The sequence below is a fragment of the Dendropsophus ebraccatus genome, chromosome 7 (assembly GCF_027789765.1).
Source record: "Dendropsophus ebraccatus isolate aDenEbr1 chromosome 7, aDenEbr1.pat, whole genome shotgun sequence".
NCBI classification, from domain to species: Eukaryota; Metazoa; Chordata; class Amphibia; order Anura; family Hylidae; genus Dendropsophus; species Dendropsophus ebraccatus.
The window spans coordinates 96,378,057-96,396,229 of NC_091460.1; the positions used below are offsets into that span (position 1 = coordinate 96,378,057).

The window sequence follows — 18,173 nt, forward strand, 5'->3', positions numbered from 1 at the left end:
CCTTTTTCCAGGTCCTCCCCTTCCCTCCTCTTTTCCATCCACTGCAAGAAATCAGGAAATTGTGACTTGTTGCATCAGGCGTACTCTGTCTGTTCCTATAGAGAGGGGAGGAGGGAGGAGGGAGTTAGCCAGCAGCAGAAAGCTGAGAACAAAGGGATCACAGGCAGAGCTGGGTGAACACAGTAATCAGAGCTCAGAGAGGTCAGTGGTGATTGTCAGGGGAGATAAAGGGTGAGGTATTTGTAGATTAACTCTTTATTGTCCTGTTTTGGTCTTTTATTTAGCTCTCTCCATAGGAGAACAATGAAGACAGGGGGGAGAGCTTCAAACTGCTTTTTCATGATAAAAATGCATTTTTGGCTAATAAACCGAATTACAAAGTTTCTTACAATCGCCTGGACTATTGATTGCTGCAAAAAAAAAAAAAAAATTCACGACAGTGACACTTAGAGAATTAGAGGTCACCGGGGGGCGTGACCGGAAGGAGATGTGAGCGGTCGCATGAGCTGAGGGCTCCGCTCCGCACTGCCCGATTATAGCGGTACCATACGCTCTATTGTGACCCAAACCGCCTGCAATGACAAAGAAGGGACCCAAGAAGCTAGAGGTGAAAAACCTCCGCACTGCAAGCCCCGCTGCCGCCACCCTGGACACATACCTGCGGGCCATGGCTTCCCAGCCAAGATCCAAGATGGCGCCGGCGCCTGTGAGCCGAATGTGCCGGGCTTCTGATCCAGGCTCTCCCTCCACGGACTTTCTCCTGCAGCCCCAGGTGAGAGGAGCGGAGGGTGGCGCACCCCACATCACCCCGACGGAGTCCTTTGTGGGGGTGGAAGCCACGGAGCAGAGTGGACTGCGCCCATCTGCTGCTCCGTTTGTGCCGGTGGGCCACGCGACGGGCGGGGACCACGTGGGGAACCCGGTGAGTGCCGTGCCGGGCCTATCGTCCCAAGACTCAAGGGAGCCTCGGGACGGGGGATATGTGCAGGAGGCGGACGTACTACCACCCTTGCCCCAGCGCCTCCCTGCACAGAGGTTGCACAGCCCTGCAGGCGCTGCGCCTGCACCTCAGGCCCCAGCAATTCATAAAATGGCCGCCCAGCGCTCCACTCAGCCTCCTAGAACCACAACCCCTGAGGATAATGGAGACTGGTGGTCATCTCAATCCACCACCTCAGACAGAGAGGACATTACCACCTTGCCTGCACCCCCTTGGTCTCAGTTCTTGCATAATCTACCTACTAAGGAGGACTTTCGGGTACTTATTGCTAAAAAGAGAGAGACCTGTAAGGCCGAAATTGCCGCAGTCCGCCAAGATATACAATCCATGAGACGGAGAATTGAAATGGTGGAGGACGATCACGACAACACACGCAAGTACATAAGTGACCTTCATACTATTATTTCTGCGCAGCAATCAATAATGGGGGAATATCAGCGACATCTGGAGGACCTGGATAATAGAGGTTGCAGGCACAATATACGCTTCAGGGGCCTCCCTGAAGCCACCAGGGATGCCGACATAAAATGCACAGTAGAAGCTATATTTAACCAGATCCTGGGTGCCCCTCCAGGTCACAAAATACAGCTGGATAGAGCTCATCGGGCCTTACGACCTAGAAATGCATCCTTCTTGCCACGTGACATCATCTGCTGTGTTACTGACTACTGCACTAAAGAGGCTATAATGGCAAAGGCGAGAGAACTGAGAGATATAGAGTTTGATGGTGCCCCTCTACAGATCCTTCCGGACCTTTCCTGGGTTACCCTACAGAAGCGACGGAGACTCCACCCGCTGCAAGTCCTACAAGACCTAAAGATCCCTTACAGATGGGGTTTCCCATTAAGTCTCACAGCTAGGAGAGATGGCAGATTGGCAACCTTAAGAGTGGCGGATGACTTGGAGAAATTCTGTGGCGCTCTGGAGATCTCCATCCCACGCCTGATGAACTGGAAGCTGATATTAGGAGAAGACTGCTATTGAAATAATTATCCACACTACGCGGTGATATAGCATTCCTTCAGGAAACGCACCTTGACCAATCGAGCAACTTCAAGTTTGCCCACTTCAGATACCCCACAGTTTTCTCAGCACCAAAGGACAAAAAAAGAGCAGGAGTGGCTATACTTATTGGTAACAACTGTCCGTTTCAACTTTCTACTAGTGAACTTGATCCTCACGGCAGATTTATTATATTGACGGGGACCTTGGGAGGGACTCCATTGATATTATGTAATGTCTACTCACCCAATGAGGGACAGATGAGGTTTCTCATGGGGGTGTTTGCTAAACTCTCTTGTCTCCCCCCGGCTTTACTCCTGGTGGGAGGGGACTTTAATGTTGTTCCTTCTGAGACTTGGGATAGACAAACCATTTCTCAAACACAACCCCCACGGGGGACCTCCCAACTATCCATGGCGTTCCGCCGACTGATTAGACAGCATCAGATGTATGACCTATGGCGAGTCTGCCACCCTATGGAAAAAACTTTCACTTTCTTCTCCCACCCTCATTCCACTCATACACGCATTGATCTTTTCCTCAGCAACATCCCAGGCCTGAGAGCTACCTCGTCCTCAGAGATTCACTCCATTACTTGGTCGGACCATGCTCCGGTGACCCTTGACTTGTCCCTCCTCTCACAATCTACTAGGGTATGCCATTGGCGCCTTAACGAGGGTCTGCTGAAGCATCGTCCACACAAAGACAGTCTGGCGGCAGGGTTAAACGAATACTTCCACCTGAATGAAGGTAGTTCCCTGGCCACATTGTGGGATGCCCATAAAGCAGTATTTCGGGGTAACTGTATTTCTCTTTCCTCCCGTGTCAAAAAGGACGCACAGTTGCGTACCGCTGAACTGACTCAACTCTTGCGTACAAAAGAGGCCCGTATGTTTCGCTTCCCCTCCATCCCTTTACTCCGAGACATAGTGGCAATACGCAATGAACTAAAGGATCTGGCCATCTCTAGGGCCAGTCGCCTTCTTTCATCTACAAAACATAAGTATTATGATAAAGCAAACAAGGCCCACACGCTGTTAGCGCCCCAACTGCGCGACCAAACTGTTAAAAAGGCTCCATACGTTATGAAAGATAGCCGTGGTAATCTCCAATATGATCCCTCTGGTATTGCCACTATCTTTGCGGACTAATATACATCTTTATATTCTCTCCCTAACACTCTCCCTGAAGATCTCCAGGACAGAAACACTCTCCTCCGGTCTTACCTTGACTCTTGCAGCCTGCCAAAGCTTTCCCTTTCTGACTTGGACTCCCTGAATGGGCCCATCACCATGGAGGAGTTAGAAGAGGTAGTTAAGAACCTCCCGTCTGGAAAATCCCCTGGGACGGATGGTCTACCATATGCCTACTATAACTCGTTCAATGATATTCTGCTGCCTCACATGCTCTCCCTGTTCAATTCTTTTTTTAATGGTGACGAGCAAGTTCCCTCTGTGATGTTGAGTTCATTCATTACAGTCATCCCTAAGCAAGGGAAAGACCCCTCGGATCCTGCTAGCTGGCGTTGCGTTTGGGGGCCCTCTTGCCGAGTCTGGTACATGCTGATCAGGTCAGATTTGTGTTGAACCGGCAAGGCGGTGATAAAACTAGACGTACCATAGACTTAATTGAGGTGTTGAATAAGACGCACTCTCAGGGCCTTCTCCTTAGTCTTGACGCGGAGAAGGCCTTTGATAGGCTAAGTTGGCCCTTTCTTTTTGCAGCCTTGCAGTCCTATGGGATTTCAGGGCCTTTTCTTCAGGCTGTGCAAGCTCTCTATACCTCACCTATGGCTCAGGTTAAGATGCCCCATGCAACTTCCACCTCTATTCCAATTTATAATGGGACTCAGCAGGGGTGCCCCCTCTCGCCGCTTTTATTTATCCTGAGTATGGAACCGTTGGCAGCGCGGATTCGTTTGTCCCCTGACGTGCAGGGGGTCCGGGTCAGAGATAGGGAGTTCAAACTATCTTTATTTGCAGATGACATCTTACTAACCTTGCGGAACCCCTTGGTTTCCCTACCCAACCTCCATACCCTGCTAGAGGAGTACGGTGCTTTGTCTGGTTACAGGATCAACTTTCATAAGATCGAGGCCCTCACAGTAAATATGCCCGCCTCCCTAATTCAATTGCTCCAACACTCTTACCCTTTCCGCTGGGTAAATTCCACTTTAAAGTATCTAGGGGTTAATATTACCCAATCCTTTTCCACACTCTATAAACATAATTTTCCGCAGTTTTTCCGAGGGGTTTCAGCACAATTTACTAAATGGTCCACCTTACCGTTATCCCTGATTGGGAAAATTAATGCAATTAAAATTAATATCTTACCCCGTTTCTTGTATCTACTGGAGACCCTCCCTATCCCTATACCAAATACTGTCTTGCGTAGGTTCCAGGGGTCATTGATGCACTTCATCTGGGGTGGTCGTCGCCACCGTATAGCTAAAACAGTACTGTGTGCAAGACGGTCTTCTGGGGGGCTCTCGGTGCCTAATGTATCCCTTTACTATTTAGCTGTCCATCTTCGGAGGATAGCTTCATGGACGTCTCTATTGGCTTACAATAAGTGGGCCGAAATTGAAAAATTGTGGATGGCCCCGATCCACCCCAGTGAACTGATACGGTCTCCGCAATATCTGGGTACCACAGCTTGGCTCTTGGGGCCCATGCGACACACTAGAGACATTTGGCTAAAAGGGGACCGGGATCACTCTCTCAGGGCTCGACCGTCTCTACTTACCCCCTTTTTGTATACTGATCTTCTGCCAAATAGTTATGACCGTGTCACTATACTTCCGTGGCAGACGGCTAGATTGTTCCACTTTGCAGATATAGTATGTCCCATTAAAAGGCAGGTTTTGCCTTTCCGAGCCCTCAGGGAGAGATTTGAACTTCCCCCAGAGGCCGCACTATTCCACGAACAAGTGTTGTCAAGGTGATGAGTCTACTTTTAGTCACCTTGCATCAATTAACTGTCTCTGTTCTAATTAACTAGCCCGTGCCCACATAGCCGTATTAGAAGCTACAATACAGAACCCATGGAGACACAGATGTGTGCACCCAACTTCCTCTTTTTATTAGAAATGTCTCTCATTTTATAATCGCGGAATACAGGAGTGGTTACATAGTCACATGTATATATTTGATATAACACGATTGGATAAACTTGATCTTCTGATAAAAGTACGCAACAAACGGTTATATTATTGCATTGATATGTATATAGCAAGTTTAGCAGCTTGTCTGCCTAGCAATTGGCAAGCTGTCAAGATTCTCCTTTAGTCATCTAGAAAGAGGAAGTTCTGGAGGTCCGGTCTTGCGGTTTTAGCATAAGCTGGCTGTCTGGAGCTGAAACATATCTGAATTAACTATTAAGACTGATAACAAATTGAAATGTTTCTCTATAATCTTAATCAATAATCTATGATCAATAATCAATAATCAATACCGACCCTGACAGTGTCTTATTTTGCCTCAGAAATTACGAACACTAGGCCATTCCCGAAACCCACGGGATTTGAGCTTCTTTGTAAGAGAACCTCTTCCACCAAAGGCCTTATCTCTGAGATTTATGCCATTCTTACCACCCACACGGCGGATAACCAGACGCAGCACCCATACATGGCCAAATAGGAACAATACTTACATAGACCTATCCCCCCCGAACTGTGGCAGGTGATTTGGTCCCAGGCGGCCAAGTCCTCTTCCTGTATAACATATAAAGAGAACCAATACAAACTCCTTATGCACTGGTACCATACCCCTGACCTCCTCCACCGCTTATTCCCCACCACTCCTTCTACCTGCTGGCGCTGCAATGCAGGTGTGGGAACTCTTCCACATGTTTTTTGGGATTGCCCGGTTCTGAGGCCTTACTGGGTGGGATTCCAGGGTTTATTGCATACAATCCTCCAAGTGACTATACCTTTAGACCCCCTCATATACCTACTTAATGTGCCTCCCAAGAACATGCGAAAACCTGTGGTCCGTCTTCTCCTATATTTGCTTACAGCAGCTAAGTGTCTAATAGCAAAATATTGGAAACAGTCCTTAATTCCTTCGCAGTGGAGCTTATTAATAGAGTGCAGGAGGTCAGGAGGTGTGAATACTTATCTGCCTCCAATGAAGATCGTGTAGAGTCCTTCAACAAAGTGTGGTCCCTATGAGATGCTTATTACGAGCTGCACCGTTCCACAGCTAATGCTCCTATGCCTGTTGTCTAATCCCCTCCCTATTGTTCCTGTCTTGTTAGTGTAGGTCTGTGTTGTCTACTGTTGTATGTTACATGTGGTTGATTTTACTCCCACCCTATGGGACTCTAGGTTTCACTTAGTTAATTTGGAATTCATCTCCCTCCTTTGGGAACTCAGATTTGTACATAGATGTGCTCAAATGTCATTCCTTTGTTGTTCATTTACAGTCTAAATGTAGTCCATACTTGGGCTTCCACGCCCTGACTTCTGACAGCACATGTGCATGTTTACATTTGTTATTGTTGATACTTGTTACTTCACTGGCCATTACCTGGTGTAACTACGTTCTATGTCTGTATAGAAAAACTTCTTATAAATAAACAATTTATTAAAAAAAAAAGAATTAGAGGTCACCAAGTCCATAAAGGCATCTTTAGAAAATGAAGCAAATGCCTCTGGAATGCAACTGGGATAGCAAGGAAGCAGTAGTAAGCCACTATTACAGGTATCGGTATTAGCAATAATACCGATCTCTGTAATAGTTAATATTTAATTAATAAAGTTCTAATACAGCTATTTTTCGTATACAGTAGCATAATTAAAACAAATAAATGCTTTTTATTAAATATACTGTTAATAAAAAAAATATATAAATAAATGTATGTATATATATATATATATATATATATTTATTTATTTACAGTATATTTATTAGAAAAAGCATTTATTCGTTTTAATTATGCTATTGTAAACAAAAAATAGCTTTATTAGAACAAAAATTTGCTTTGTTAATTAAATATTAAGTATTACATGGAGCTGTATTAATGCCGGGATACCGCTAGTACCACTAATACAGCTCAATGTAATACTTTATATTTAAAGGGAACCAATCACTTAAAAACCGCATGTAACGCTATGGGAATGTGCTGTAGCAGCACCCAGCACACTTCCCAAACATGCTTTTATACCCACCGTCCCTGCAATGTACAAGCCAAAAACGTACTTTATAAACTCGGCGCCCTGTATGTAAATTACCCCCAAGTAGTCCTCTGGGCGGGGAGCTGCGGGCAAGTAGTCACGGTCCCTGGGCGTTCTGCAGTGCTAATCACGCCCCTCTGGGAGTGATTAGCCTGCATAATTGTGGCGGCGTCATCGGAGGCGCGCTGTCTCTAACGTCAGCACGCCTACGCTCTTGCTGTGCAGCTCATGCGCAGTACAGCGGGTCACTGCCATACTGCGCAGGTGCAGAAAGCCTCAAACTCATTGCTGGAGATCCGGCAATGAGTTCGAGGCTATTTTGCATCTGCGCAGTACGGCGCAGACCGGACCCGCTGTACTGCGCATGAGCGGCACAGCAAAAACGTAGGCGTGCTGATGTTAGAGACAGCGCGCCTCCGATGACGCCGCCACAATTATGCAGGCTAATCACGCCCAGAGACGGGCGTGATTAGCACTGCAGAACGCCCAGGGACCGTGACTACTTGCCCGCAGCTCCCCGCCCAGAGGACTACTTGGGGGTAATTTACATACAGGGCGCCGAGTTTATAAAGTGTGTTTTTGGCTTGTACATTGCAGGGACGGGGGGTATAAAAGCATGTTTGGGAAGTGTGCTGGGCGCTGCTACAGCACATTCCCATAGCGTTACATGCGGTTTTTAAGTGATTGGTTCCCTTTAAAGGGAATCTGTCAGCACCTATTCTTGTTCTGAGGTGCTAACAGTGTGATGAAGGTCTGTGTGTTCTAGTGCCGTGTCATACCTTTATTTTTCAGATCGGTGCTGTACTTGCTGTAGTTTTTCTTCACAACTGTCAAAGAGGGGGAGTCTTGGTGCCGCACTTCGTGCCACACTTTGGCCCACCTCACCACTACCTCCTCCCAGCTTGTATTGAATATTCATGGTGCCCGGCATGGCGCACTGAAGGCCAGAGCCTATGCCCTCAATGGCTTCGCTCAGTACTGCTCTAACGCACTACGGCGCATGTGCGAATCACATTGTGGGAGCGCGCACACAGTACACAGAACCAGGAAGCTACAGATGATGTCGCCATTAGGCCGGGGGACGGGCACCATGAATATTCAATACAAGCTGGGAGGAGGTGGTAGTGAGGCAGGCCAAAGTGCGTCACCAAGACACCACCACTCCCCCTCTTTGACAGTTGTGAAGAAAAACTTTGTATATTTATTTTTTTCATGAAAGCCCATTTTACTTATATACTACAGGTCTATTTGGGTGTATTTCTGGAGGAATGTGTGTTGTTACAGGCACTTGTACTTACCTTTTCACAACAAACAATCTTATTCCTCCTCCATCATTAGCATTCAGATTCCACTTGTACTTATCTCTGTGGTGTAGATCCTAAAGGGGTATGCTACTCAAACATAACAATTCCTTCCATACTTGTTATTATCTAATTAGTTTGCTTCCCCCAGTTCTCAGCTGCTGCTTTCTACTGAAGACACAAAATGTGTCTGTGAGCTTTTCTCTCTTGGACTTGTTTACATCAGCTGCCTTGTAAGAGAGGGGGGGGGGGGGAGACGGAAAGAAAAGCTCACACATATTTTTTGTCTCTTTAGCAGAAAGCAGCAGCTAAGAACTGGGGGAAGGAGACTGAATAGATAATAACAAGTATGGAATGAATTGTTAGTCTTACCATTGGCAGCAACATATGAAATGTTTCAACAGAAGGGCCCTTTAACAATGAAATCTACATTACAGAACATCTAGTGCATTGTATGGCTACAGGTATAATAAACTATGGAACCTGTGTTGGAGTTTGACCGTCGGCTTCTGTAGCCAGGCTTTTACTATATCACTTTGTCAGTAAATAGAACAAGGCAAGATGTTCTACAATTAGAATGTTACTCTTGCTCTTATTGCTATTTTGACTCTATTTCTCACTTAAGCATGTTCACTACACGTTAGTTTGCCCATCATACACAAGAATCACCTGACGTATAATAAAAAAAAATCAGGGGATAAAAAACACATTCATTTGCAAAAAAATGAAAACACCAAAAGGCAGGAAAAAGGGCTGGCAGTTTTTTATGGCGTTTTTTACACCCAAAAATAGCACAGGGATTGTCTGGAGATATAAAGTTTCCTAAGCGCTGAGGTGGTATAAAAACAACAAAACAGCTATACTAAACTACTTCAGTATACTGAAGCCCCCCCGCTGACACTTCTAGTCCTCCGCTGGTCTGCACGTCGTCTGGTTTCTGTGTCATCCCATCCCCACAAGAACCGGATTCTCGGATAATTAGTGCCATAGCCACAGTTGTCATTGATTTAAAGATTGGGGTAGTACCTGTGGGGTTTGAATGACCCAGATGATGAGGAGACCAGTAAAGGACTGGGAATAATAGCAAGGCAGACAAACATAAAAAACTTGTTATTGTGCACAGATAAACAAAGTAGTAAAGTACACTTTATGTCAAGGCAAACAATGGGCATTGTCTGCACAATGTATTGAACAAGGGCCATTGTTTGATACAGTCGTGGAAATAGTTAATATGTCAATTAATTCAGACCATTTTACATTCTAGACAACTACAACGGCCGTTGTTTTGAGTGCCAAACAACAGCCATTGTTTCTGCATTGTGTGAACAAAAATGAAAAAGTACATACCTTGCATTCCCCATTAACACAAACATCATAGGATTCGGGTCTACACGGGGTTCCATCTATCACAGCTGCTGCTCTTTCTGTGTAGAAATTGAATCCTTCAGCTAAGCAATTCAGGGAACATGCCTTCACACCTCCTTCAATGATAAAGGGAACAATATTCAATGTAGCAGATGTTTATAAGCCTCGTAATAAAAAGGAATATCACTGTATAGTGCATTCATATACCTGGCATTTTATAATGTCCTCCTAACGTACCTTTTCTTTAGATATACAGTCTTAGGCCTGATTTTTAGTTTTTTTCATACAATAACCCATATGGCTTGTAATATGGAACTGAAAAGGCTGTCACAAACCTTCAGTTATCATTGGCTGAATGAACAGTTATGTCTTCTGGCTTCCCCATGGGGAAGGGAGAGGTATACCACAACCAGACATCTCACGTGCTGGCTTATCCATCAAAGAACTGAAGTGTCATATGGCAAAAATCCAGTACACCTGACATCATAGGCAGTGTCGGACTGGGATACCTGGGGCCCACCAGAGGAAATGATCCTTGGGGCCCACCAAAGAAGAATAGGTAAAAAGCCACATACAGACCCGGCCCTATCCTGAATTCATCTGGATCTGCGACAACTCCCTTGTGAATGACATGTTTTCAGTCAAACTATAACTCTCAGAATACCCTACACTTATGAAGCTTTAATAAAGGGTATGTTGGGAGTTGTAGTTTCAGAGCGAACAAACCTTTAATAATTGATTACTGTGCAGAAGCTTCTGGTGGTGTAATCTGTTACAACCATCAGCCCTGAAGGTCCAGCACTATATCTTTCTACAGCGGCAGCTCATATGTACTACAACTCCCAGCATATCATGAGGGATGCAGACTATCAGTAAATGCTGGGAGTTGTAGTGCTCGCAGCTGTTGTAGTTGGAGGATCTTAGGTACATTGGACACCGGATGCTTTGTGGGACATCAGAATACATAGTTATGTGGGGGCTTAGTGTGTGGAAGTGACCAGAACAGCATTAATATATATTATCACCATACTGTACCACTCAACATACTATCACACTGTTACTGACCAAATCATCCATCATCATACTACTACCTCCTTCATCCTTCTGCACCTCCATCATCATACTACTGCCTCCTTCATCTTCCTGCACCTCCATCATCATACTACTACCTCCTTCATCATCATACTACTACCCATTCATCCTTCTGCCCCTCCATTTTCATAATACTACACCCTTTATCATCATACTACTACCCCGTTTATCCTCCTGCCCCTCCATCTTATTACTACCCATCCATCATCCTCCTACCCCATCATACTACTACCCCCTTAATCCTCCTGCCCCTCCATTATATAACTACCCCTCCATCATTCTTCTTCCCCCTTCATCCTCCTGCCCCTCCATCATCATAGAAGTACCCCTCTTATCCTTTTGTCCCTCATCACCATACTACAGGCTCCTTCATAATTCTCCAGCCCCTCTATCTGTATTTAAAACAAAAAAAAAGCTATACTTACCTCACCTGTATGGTTTCTCTAGTCCCTCAGCGACTCCTTTCCCTGCTCTGCACAAGTGAGATTGCTAACGCTGGAAGGGGCAGGGCTTCTAGCGATAGGGGCGGAGCTTCCAGGGACATACCCAGGACATGGTTTTGCCAGGGCTGTCTCCTCAGAATAGGGCAGTCCCGGCAAAACCATCTTTTTATCCTGCCGTAGCACGTCCGACGCTGGGGCCCACTGAGGACAGGCAGCATGACCCTCTGGCTGTCTGGGGGCCCCAACTGCTTGACGGTCAGTGGGAGTGGGGCCCTCCGGTGGCCCAGTCCGATTCTGATCATAGGGGAGTTTTATCAAACATGGTGTAAAGTGAAACTGGCTCAGTTTCCCCTAGCAACCAATCAGATTCCACCCTTCATTTTCCAAAGAGTCTGTGAGGAATGAAAGGTGGAATCTGATTAGTTGCTAGGGGCAACTGAGCCAGTTTCACTTTACAGCATGTTTCATAACTCTCCCCTCATGTGTTGGTGGAGGGTTTAAAAGGCTGCACCGTTATCAGTTGTCTCAGCCCTCCAGAACTGGTGAGATTGGATGATTTTGGCATAAGGTTTATCTGCATCTTTAGGGACCCTGTGTGTCACTGCATTGTCTCCAGAGTAAGGCTTTTTTCACAAGTCAATATATTTTTGAGGATCTGCATTTTTTTTTTGAACGTTACAGAGGTAACTCTGTAACGTCCACAAAAATGCAGATCCCATGCACTTCAACTGATGTGTCTGTGTTGCAATTGTGGTCCTCACTAGGACCTGTCCTTTTTTTTTTTTTTTTGGATCCATAAAAATTGCGGGTGTGTGAACAGGCACACAGTAACCATGGGATCCAAATTTGTCCAAAATTAAGGAACAAATTTTGCAGACGCGTAAATGAGGCTACAGTGACACGTTCTGTAGTTTTGGCTGTAATTGCGAATCTGCAATTATGCACAAATTTAGGGCCCATTGATTTCAGTGAGGCTGTTCACACTGTCTATATATTTACGGATCCACAATCAGCAAAAATTACATTGGCTAGGGGGGGCGTGTCCTGCCATGGATGTGTGAGGATGTGTGATCTGCTGCTCCTCCAGACCAAGCACCTGAATCCACGGCATCCTTCCTCCCTGCCATGGGGATTAAAGCCAAAAAGACCAAGGGGCGCCCCTCTGTACGCCCTACATCCCCCCAGGGTGAAATCGCACAATATTTTGTGCGCCCGGAGACGCCATCAGCCTCCCAGTCTGCCAGGCCGCAGGAAGAGGAAAATGGCCGCCGCCATGCGGACCCGGAGCCTCCCATTGCCCAGCCGCAGTCCGGAGGTCCCACAACGCCCGTCAGCCCCACCGCTGCCCGGGATGTCACTGTCTCCCTCCGACCAGCCGCTCACCTCCCGCCTAGGCCGCTGCGGCCATCTTGCTCCAGGGGACTGCCGGGAAAGCCGTTGGGGGCCTGCAGCAGCGCTGGACTCCGCTGCCACCAATGCCTCCCAGGTACACTCTCCGGCGGGTCACCGCCCGGCACCTGCCTCATCCCCCCGCTATCCCTGTCACCCCACCGGCAGCAAACGGCCTTCACCCAGCAGCAGGAGAGGGTGACTGTGGACGCTGGGCCTCCTCCATTGAACCCACAGGCGACTCCCTGGGTCCAGACATCTACCCATGCCTGGTTTAACCCTCCTGCCTCCCCAGCCACATCACAGGGGGACTCTCTGCTGCCTGCAGCACAGCTGTGCCGCCCAGACTCACCTTCTCACTCCTGGTCCTCTGGATCGTCCTGGGGTGCCTCTCCCCCTCATGGTCAAGCCACAGGAGGCCATACTGTGGCGCTTATTCATGCACCCCCTGCTACATCCCCTCCCAAGGGATTCACCTTCACCCCTGCAGGCATGGCAGCTATTTCTTCCACACTGGACAATACTCCGGCTACTTTTAAACAACATCTGCAATCTGTTGCGATCCCCTCCCAGGGACTGACTCTCCCACTATCCTCCACCAACCCTCCAACTATGGATGACAATAGACCGGCTTCTTTAGCTGACCTTAGAGTTCTCACACAATCTCTGCCTACTAAAACTGATATCTCTACCCTGGCAAAGCAACTGGTAGAGGAGTGCAAACAACAAGAATTTGAGCAGTTTTGCACGGAACTAGCTGCTGTTTCATCCAAAGTGGACTCTCTGGAACAGGCTCAGGACTCCACCGCTTCCACTTTATCAGCCCTCCAAACCACTGTACAACTGCACTCTGATCAGCTCTTTGTCCTCCAACAACACATGGATGACATTGAGAATCGCAATCGAAGGAATAATCTCAGAATTCGTGGGCTCCCGGAGTTTGTGGCCTCCTCTGATCTTTTTGCCACTCTATCCAACATCTTCAATGAGCTGCTGGAGCAACCCCCAAATACACATATTGAGATCGACAGAGCACATAGGGCCATGAGGCCACCCAGTCGGGATGATTAGAAACCTAGAGACGTCATTTGCCGAATCCATTTATATTGTACAAAAGAAGAGATCTTGTCTCAGGCCCGCAGACGTTGCAATCTCACCTACCGGGGAGCCCACCTGCTCATCCTTTCCTGACCTCTCCCGCCATACTCTGGCTCAACGTTCTGTTCTTCGACTTGTGCTGGATGTTCTCAGGGATCGCAACATCCCCTTCAGATGGGGATTCCCCTTTGCTCTACATGTTCGCCTCAACGGGCGGACCCTGACTTTGAGAGGACCTGACGATGTTCCGGAATTTCTGAAGGCGTTGGACATTGCTGATGTGGCCTTACCGGAATGGCCGTCACTCCTATCTTCTGCAAGGAACACTAAATGCCCCTTTTCTCTGGAAGCTCCCCAGTCTGCCTCTCGTGGACTACCTCAGAGGACCCCACGCCGTGGGAGCCCTCGCCGATCCTCCCAGCCGCTTCCAGTGCAAGCTACTCCAACTAGGAGCCGGGCTCGTTCACCGTGACCTGTTACATGTTCTCTGTTTTTTTCTTGAGTGCCCTTTAATTTGCCTTCTGCGCAGGTCTCTATGTTTTAGGCCTCTTTTTGCCCCTGGTCGATTTGTTTATAACCTGTTTCATTCTGTCCTTGTCCCCAGTTCTCTCATAGTGTTGGATTTTGTGTTGATGCCGTGCTCATATGTTTCTGTATATGTTTTTTGTTAAGGTCTGTGAGGGGCAGCCTGTTCTTATATGCCCTGCTGACTCTGCCCCCCAATAGGTGGGATTCCCAGCCCAGAAGTTTTTGGACTGGTAGTGCTCTGTTCTCTGTTTTATTAGTATACGCTGCAGTTTTACCATTACTGCTTGTTCTACCCTTTTTCGTTGTCTTGTTTCCTTGTTTGTTAGTGTCACCTCCCTTCCTCCCCCCCCCCCCCCTTTTTTTTGTGTGATTCTTCTGATTTGACAACTTGCTCTAACATACACTGTTGTTCAGTTTTTTCTTTTCCAGCTCCTCTGACGATCTTGCGGTGGCGTCCACCCACTACCTCTGATGGCTGACCTTTGTATAGCCTCTTTTAATGCCCAGGGACTGAACCTAACCCTAGACCCGTCCCTTGATAATTCTTCTGGACATTCCTGCATCTCCTATACCGGAGTTAAACGTGCCTTCTTGCAGTTGCAACTGCATGACTCCTGTCGGCTGCTGCACTCAGCAGACCGAGACTACAGTTTTTATTCCCATCCTCATGGCACATACAGCCACATTGATCATATTTTTGTGCAACACAGCGCCCTGCCCTGGCTGTCCTCGGCCTCCATTGGCACTGTGGTCTGGTCCGACCATGCCCCGGTATTTTGCTCTCTTGTCCTCCCTTTCCTATCCAAACCTTCTTGGACCTGGCGCCTCAATGACTCTTTACTATCCAATGTCGTCTGCTTAGCGGACTTGCAACAAACAATCACCCATTTTCAGACTGATCATGTGGGGGACCCTACCCCCCCCCCCCCACTATGAAATGGGAGGCACTCAAATGTATCTTGAGGGGTGTCCTTATCAAGCATGGCGCCAGACTCAAGAAGGTGAAGGCCTCATCCCTGACCAAGGCACTCGCCAAGGTCTCTGCTCTGGAACTGGCCCACAAGCGTGCCCTGTCTCTCCCTGTTTTGAGGGATCTGCAGGCGGCTCGCTCTGAGTTTAGATGTCTTTTAGAGGTCTCTTGGGGCCGCCTCATACATGCCGCAGTAGATTCTACGAGTATGGCAATAAATGTGGGCGTATGTTGGCCAGAGCCTTGAGAAACACCATTACGCAATCTCATATTCCATGTATTAAAACACCGTCCAATACGGTTACCCATATTACTCCTCACATAGCCTCCACATTTCACTCTTACTACTCGTCCCTTTACCATCTCCCTTGTTCCAAGGCCCCGATACCTGGACCCTTTTCACCCCCACCAATTTCGGCCCGCCTTCCTGGGGAAGCCATAGCTGACCTGGAGGAGCCTATTGCTGCACATGAACTAGCGCATGTTATCGCACATCTACCTGGGGGGAAGAGTCCAGGTCCTGAAGGCCTGACCGCTCAATTTTATAAATCCCTCCAATCCTTTCTTTCTCCCCTGATGTTATCGGCTTTCAATTCTATATCTGAGTCCACCCCCTTCCCGCCCCATGCCACTAGTGCACATGTCGCCCTTATTCCTAAACCTGGCAAGGACCTGCAACTTTGTGGGAGCTACAGGCCCATTTCCCTCTTAAATGTGGATTTGAAGATTTATGCTAAGTTGCTTGCCAACAGGTTAAATCCCCACCTTCCTGCCCTTGTCCACCCAGACCAAGTAGGGTTTGTGTCGGGGAGGGAAGCCCGGGATAACACCTTAAAGACCCTGGATATTATACATTACGCTCAATCTCATAAACAGCCTCTCATGGTACTATCACTTGACGCCGAGAAGGCCTTTGATCGTATCTCCTGGTCCTCCCTGGCACAAACCCTCCAAACAATAGGTATTGGCCCCCTCTTCCAAGCCAAAATTCTTGCCCTCTACCAGAACCCCTCCGCTCAGTTAAAGATCAATGGCACCCTATCCGCGCCTTTCTCTATCCTCAACGGCACGATACCAGGCTGTCCCCTGTCCCCCCTCCTGTATGTCCTCGTTATGGAAAACCTCATGTCTGCCATCGGCTCCGACCCGGACATCAGGGGGATCTGCATTGGGAGGTGCAAATATAAGTGTTCTGCCTTTGCGGACGATCTTTTAGTTTATCTCACTCAACCACATGTGTCCCTCCCCTCCTTGATGTCCCGGTTGGGGCAGTTTGGCGCGTGGTCCAATTTTAAGATAAACTTTTCTTTTTTTTTTTTTTAAATCAGATAGTTTTTATTTGGTTTTTTAACAAAACTATTTTTAAACACAGATATAATGAGGGAAACATAAAAAGGGGTATCTACAATCAAATAATTACATCGTGTAATAGTATATCATGTAACATTGGAAGCGACTTAACATGCTCTTGTGTTAGGTACAATTAGAGTCCCAATTACCGATGAAGGAACAAGAAAAGAACAAGATCAGTCATTAGTAGATAACCTTAACTAAGGAAAAGAAAAAAAAAAAAAGAAAAGAAAGTGAACAATCATACACGTGTATCGTAGCACGGGGGAGATCATATTATAAAAAATTCCATAGACACATCTAAGCCCTACAATAGACCATATAGTGTAAGAAATAGGATACGCATATCCGTTTGACGTTTTGCATTAATGGCTGCTTGTCATTGAGTTGAGCATGACCTGTATAGGGTTTCTACAACAGTCCCATAAGGACCTCGAGGGTAGTCCTGCCGTGTCTATCCAACGCCCCCATATTTTTTCAAATTTGTGCGGGCATTTCCTCCTAACATAAACACCTCTTTCCAGTCTGATGGTGAGGTTCATTTTGGCGATAAATTCCTGTATTGTAGGGGGGTCTGTCTGAATCCACCTGGATGTGATTACTTTCCGTGCCTGATATAGCATTCTTTGAATTGCGATCATGTCAGTATCGTCTATATTTGGGAGCTCCATAATCCCCAGTATACAAGTTTTTGGTTCCATAGGTAGAGAGAGGCCGTATATTTTAGTGACTATATCCAGTATCCCCTTCCAGAAGGTCTCTAGCTGGCTACACGCCCATATCATATGCAGTAGTGAGGCATTCTCTGAGTGGCACCGTGGACAGTCTGCAGTCGTCCAAGCACCAATTTTATGGAGAAGTATGGGTGTCTTATAGGCTCTATGTAATAAGAATAGCTGTGAGAGCCGCTGGGATTCACTAAGAGAAACCATGGTGGTAAGTTCAAGAATGTCGCTCCAGTTTTCATCAGACAGACTTCCCACATCCGCCTCCCATTTCTCACGTATCGTTAATGGGAATTGACTAAAGTGCTCTGAGAGGAGCTGATTGTATAATGTTGATATCAGGCCCTTAGTAGAGTCCCCTTTAGATATATAGCTAAACAGGTCATGAGAGGTGATACTCAAGTCAGTCTGTCTTTTTTGTGCCTCATAAGCATGCCGAATTTGTAAGTATTGGTAGAACCGGGTATGAGGAAGGTCAAAGGTCGTGCGAATATATTCGAAGGTGACTATTCCGTCCTCCCGGATGATGTGTTGCAGGAATAGGATACCTTTATCCTCCCATGGAGAAAACCCCTCCAGTTTAAAAAATTCTGGCAGTAGAGGATTACGCCACAGGGGAGCAAAGGTGGTAAAACTACCAATACCAAGCAGAGATTTTACCTTGGCCCAAACCTTGATCATTAGAGCTAATGTCGGGAGAACCCTTCCCTCCCATTTGGCGTCTCCAGTCTCTA

At 47.0% G+C, this 18,173-nt stretch overlaps 1 protein-coding gene across 2 annotated transcripts in view; it reads right to left on the reverse strand.

Annotated features, from left to right (window-relative positions):
• The window catches only part of ADAMTS10 (ADAM metallopeptidase with thrombospondin type 1 motif 10), a 143,669-nt gene that overhangs the window by 43,443 nt on the left and 82,053 nt on the right, over positions 1-18,173 (reverse strand). For both annotated transcript variants that reach the window (XM_069976650.1, XM_069976648.1), the window contains exon 16: positions 9,827-9,960. In XM_069976650.1, coding sequence (XP_069832751.1) covers positions 9,827-9,960 — 134 coding nt within the window. The remainder of the gene's footprint in view (positions 1-9,826; positions 9,961-18,173) is intronic.